This window comes from Quercus robur, chromosome 2 (assembly GCF_932294415.1).
Source record: "Quercus robur chromosome 2, dhQueRobu3.1, whole genome shotgun sequence".
NCBI classification, from domain to species: domain Eukaryota; kingdom Viridiplantae; phylum Streptophyta; class Magnoliopsida; order Fagales; family Fagaceae; genus Quercus; species Quercus robur.
Genome location: NC_065535.1, coordinates 28,849,904 through 28,854,232, shown reverse-complemented (window position 1 = coordinate 28,854,232; position 4,329 = coordinate 28,849,904). Strand labels below are relative to the sequence as shown.

The 4,329-nt window shown below is 34.1% G+C and overlaps 1 protein-coding gene across 1 annotated transcript; it reads left to right on the top strand.

The window, feature by feature from the left end:
- The first annotated feature begins 2,058 nt into the window (after positions 1–2,058).
- Positions 2,059–3,931, top strand: LOC126713206 (transcription factor MYC2-like). Its single transcript, XM_050412892.1, has one exon. The coding sequence runs from the start codon at positions 2,384–2,386 to the stop codon at positions 3,797–3,799; it is 1,416 nt and encodes a 471-aa protein (XP_050268849.1). The 5' UTR covers positions 2,059–2,383; the 3' UTR covers positions 3,800–3,931.
- Positions 3,932–4,329: the final 398 nt, after the last annotated feature.

Below are 4,329 nucleotides of genomic sequence, written 5' to 3'. Positions count from 1 at the left end.
GAATATTGTTAGGCTATAGATTGACCCAGTTAATTAACCAATTACTAAAGTTGATTAATTAGTTTAAATTACATGAAAATCCAATTAAGGCGCAGTCAAATTATCAAACTAAAATTAAGTGCAATGGAAAATAAGTTTGACATAACAATTTGATCATGATGAGGAAAACTCTCGCAGGCAAAATCCCATCAGATGAATTCAGGTTACTTCTCTTGAAGAATCCACTAACAAGAATAGATGTTACAAAACCTTACCCTATCCCGAAGTACATACCTACCGTAACACCTATTAATTTACAAGGAAGTTAGCTCCAATCCTTAATTGAACTACTTTTTGTAACAGACTTCTCCTTTGCACAAATCTCTTATTTCTAATTAATAGCACATCAACCATTTTGGTTATTGTAGTTTTGTAAAGTTCTTCAATCCATGCTTTGATGAATAGGTAGAAGCTTGATACAAAACCCTAGGCACACAAATATCATAGCAACTCCTGTTATGCGTGTGTTTTTATCTCTATGATTACGGTCATAAAATATGTCTTTTATATCTTTTGGAATCTTAATGCACGAATTCCTAGAAAGACCAATTCATCAAGGGTTGAAATAGAAGATTACTGTTTAGTTTTTTTGTAGCTCAATGGATTGAGAGGTGTCGAGATAGGTATCAAGATTCATTTATTTTCAATAAGTTGACAGGTATCGAGACCTATAGTTTCAGCTTTTCTTGAGTAGTCTTGTGGCTTCAATAATACCACTTGTTAACACTTGTTGTACTTCTTGAACACATTATAAACTAAGACTTAATCATAGATGAAGTACATTTTAATCTTACATATGCCAATACACAAGATTTTTTTTTTTTTTTTTTTTGAAAGAGTTTCAACCTATATATATATATATATATATATGATCCTTACAAATGAAATATCATTTATATATATTTTTCGATATTTTAATTATATATATATATATATTTATATTTATATTTATATAAAGAAACTGAGTTGTTCACGTCGGAAAATACCATCCAACCTTTTTCCTTCATGGTTTAAACTTTAAACTAACAAAAGTTTTTTTTTTTTTTTTTGAGAAAATTAAACTAATAAAAGTTGACTTACCTAAAAAGACAATCGATAATGAATATCTCAAGCTTAGCTTGTTAATATGCTCTCTGAAATTCAGTCATTAATAAAAACAGGTTATGCTTGAACTCAAGTCCTTAATGAATAAACCTTTAATAAAGTCAAAATTAACTTTTATTTTAAAATAATAAAGATAAGACATTTTTTTATTAACACATTTCAAAAAAAAAAAAAAAAAAAAGCATAAAAATGCAGTTCTCTTATGTCTTATAAAAATTAGATGCTTATTAAAATGTAAACTAATCAATTAGTAAATTTTTAGGATATAGTTTAGTAGCTAAGCTAAAAGGTATATACAGCTATAAAAATATAAGTTTCTTAAGTATAAATCTAATTAAGTCCATTTACTTAAATAGCTCAACAAAGCTTGTATAAACCTATTAAGCCTCTCTTAACGAACCAAGCTTGACCATAGAAAATGAGTTGATCAACTTGAGTTCGCTAATAAAGGTAGGAAACAATCAAACAACCAAAATCAAACGACTTAGGTTTTGTCATGGGTTGGACGGTTTGTACCATTTTTCTCTAATTGTAATTATAAAGTATCAACAAAAAAAAATCCAAATTCTTCAACACGGTGTTAAGACGGGATTATTTATGCAACTAGATTTGACTTGCAATTATAGTGTGGATGAGATAAGTAACAAACTAACCAACAACTTGTGGATGAGATAATTAACATGCTAACCAACAACTTATGTTGTATCCTAATATCTATAATACAACTAAAGCTGCCTTAAAAATTGAGGTACAAACGTCATTCTATTCATAAGAGGTGCCCAAGTACAATGTAAACTCTAAGCATTTTTCACAACTCCTACTCATATCTTCCTGTTTATGAAAAGGAATCACAAACACACACGAAAATAGGAGAGAACAGTAACCCAAAAAAAGAAAAAAAGAAAGAAAGGGGAAACATGTACACACACAGGTGTTTTACAAAAAGTTGTGACAGGCCCCGAAAACACCCCCATTCATAGACTCTCAGCTGTTCGGTGTTTATCACGTGCTGTTGGGGGTCAAATAGTAAAAACAGCCCCCCCAGAGCTTTTGGGGCCAAATCGCTATTTTCGTAGTTGGCATATTAATGCCCTGAGAGTTTCTTGTTTATTCAGCAAACTTAATTCGCAGCACTCGTTTTCCAGCTGCTAATAGTACAACCTCTTCTCTTTGCTACAACTCACTTTTCATTCACTTTAAGTCATATATCTTCACTTGCTTTTTTCAATCAAAGAAGCAAATGGAAGAATCTTCTTCATCTTCACCCCCATCCCCACTTCAACAACGGCTTCAATACTTAGTTGAAATCAGGCCTGAATGGTGGATCTATTCCATCTTCTGGCAAGCTTCCAAAGACAGCAATGGCCGTGTTGCTTTGTCATGGGGTGATGGGTACTTTCGTGGCACTAGAGACTTTGTTTCCAAAGCAACAAGCAACAAAGAAGACCAAAGGAATATTTATAAGGCCGTGACCAAAGGCAAGCAAGCTCTTTTCGATGAAGAAATGGACGTAGACAGACTTGTAGAAGGCCATGTTACTGAGTCTGATTGGTTTTACATCGTCTCAGTGACGCGCACATTTGGTCTACGTGATTGTGTTCTTGGGCGTGCCTATGGTACTGGTGGGTACATTTGGCTGACAGGTGATCATGAGCTTCAATACTATGAGTGTGATAGAGTTAAAGAAGCTCGTGGCCATGGGGTTCAAACTTTGCTCTGTATTGCAACTTCACGTGGGGTTGTAGAGCTTGGTTCCTCCGATGTGATCAAAGAAGATTGGAGCTTGGTGCAATTTGTGAAGACCCTTTTTGGTTGTGAAAGTACTTCTACAAGTACTGCCTTGGTCTCAAAGCAAGGCAATAACCCTGAGGGTCAAGTACCAATTGCAATTAGCCGTGATGTTTCATTCCTAAATATTGGAATGAATTCAGTGACTCCGAAAGAATGGAACTTTCAAGGGAAGCAATCAGATAGTGATGCAATGAAAGAAGGTGTTAGTCTTGGCCGTTCATCATCTGATTCAGGAGAGCCTTCTGATTCTGATGGCCTTTTAGCCTTTGAAAGGACTGAGAATAGGATCAAGAAAAGAGGAAGAAAGCCAGTAATTGGGAGAGAAATCCCAATAAACCATGTTGAAGCGGAGAGGCAGCGCCGAGAGAAGCTTAATAATCGATTCTATGCACTCAGGTCAGTGGTTCCTAATGTGTCAAAGATGGACAAGGCTTCTTTACTTGCTGATGCAGTGGTTTACATCAAGGAGCTCAAGGTCAAGATTGATGAATTGGAGGCCAAACTTAAAGCACAATCCCAAAAGATTAAAATGAGTCTTGTGAATGGTTTTTATGACAAGCCAAACATAACCACTATTGTTGATCATAATAGGGCAACAACATCATCAAGTTTTTCTGTTCCTTCGATGGAAGTGGAGGTGCAGATTGTTGGATCGGAGGCCATAATCCGTGTACAATGTCCCGACGTGAATTTCCCATCTGCGAAATTGATGAATGCGCTTAGAGACCTTGAGTTAAGAGTTCATTATGCAAGTGTTTCAAGTGTGAAGGAGATGATGCTTCAAGTTGTAGTGGTTAAAGTTCATAATGGATTTGCAAGTGGGGAGGCCATGAGAAGTGCTATTCTACAAAAAATTCAGATTTAGTTCTGTTATCATATGAGGTTGATCATCCAACATCACCTCCTATTTTGTTTGCAATTAAGATAAGCTCATGATGGGGCTTAATTTATGATGCTTTGCCAAGTTCATATTAATAAAGAACTAGAGTTTATATTCTGTACTTTTTTTTTTCCCCTTAAGTTTGTTTTTAGATGGAGTGAATATTTGTAAGTTCAGATAAATGTAAACTATTTTGCCAAAGTTGAAGAAGTTTTCAAAGGGATCACTTGGAACCAAATCAAGACATAACATAAACAAGTCATAAATTTAAAAAAGAAAAAAGAAAAAGAAGAAGAAGATGATATAATACCAGGTAACTTTCATAAATCATAGGGACGGAGTTATTATTGGACCTGGGGCAGTGGCCCCACCAGATTTTTTTTTTTTTTTTTTAATTTTAGTATATATAATATATTATTTTTAACGATTTGTTTCAATAAAATTGCACTTTACCTCCCTTAACAATATTATTGATATTTTTAAATGCTATAAAAAAAAATTAGCCCGACAACAAA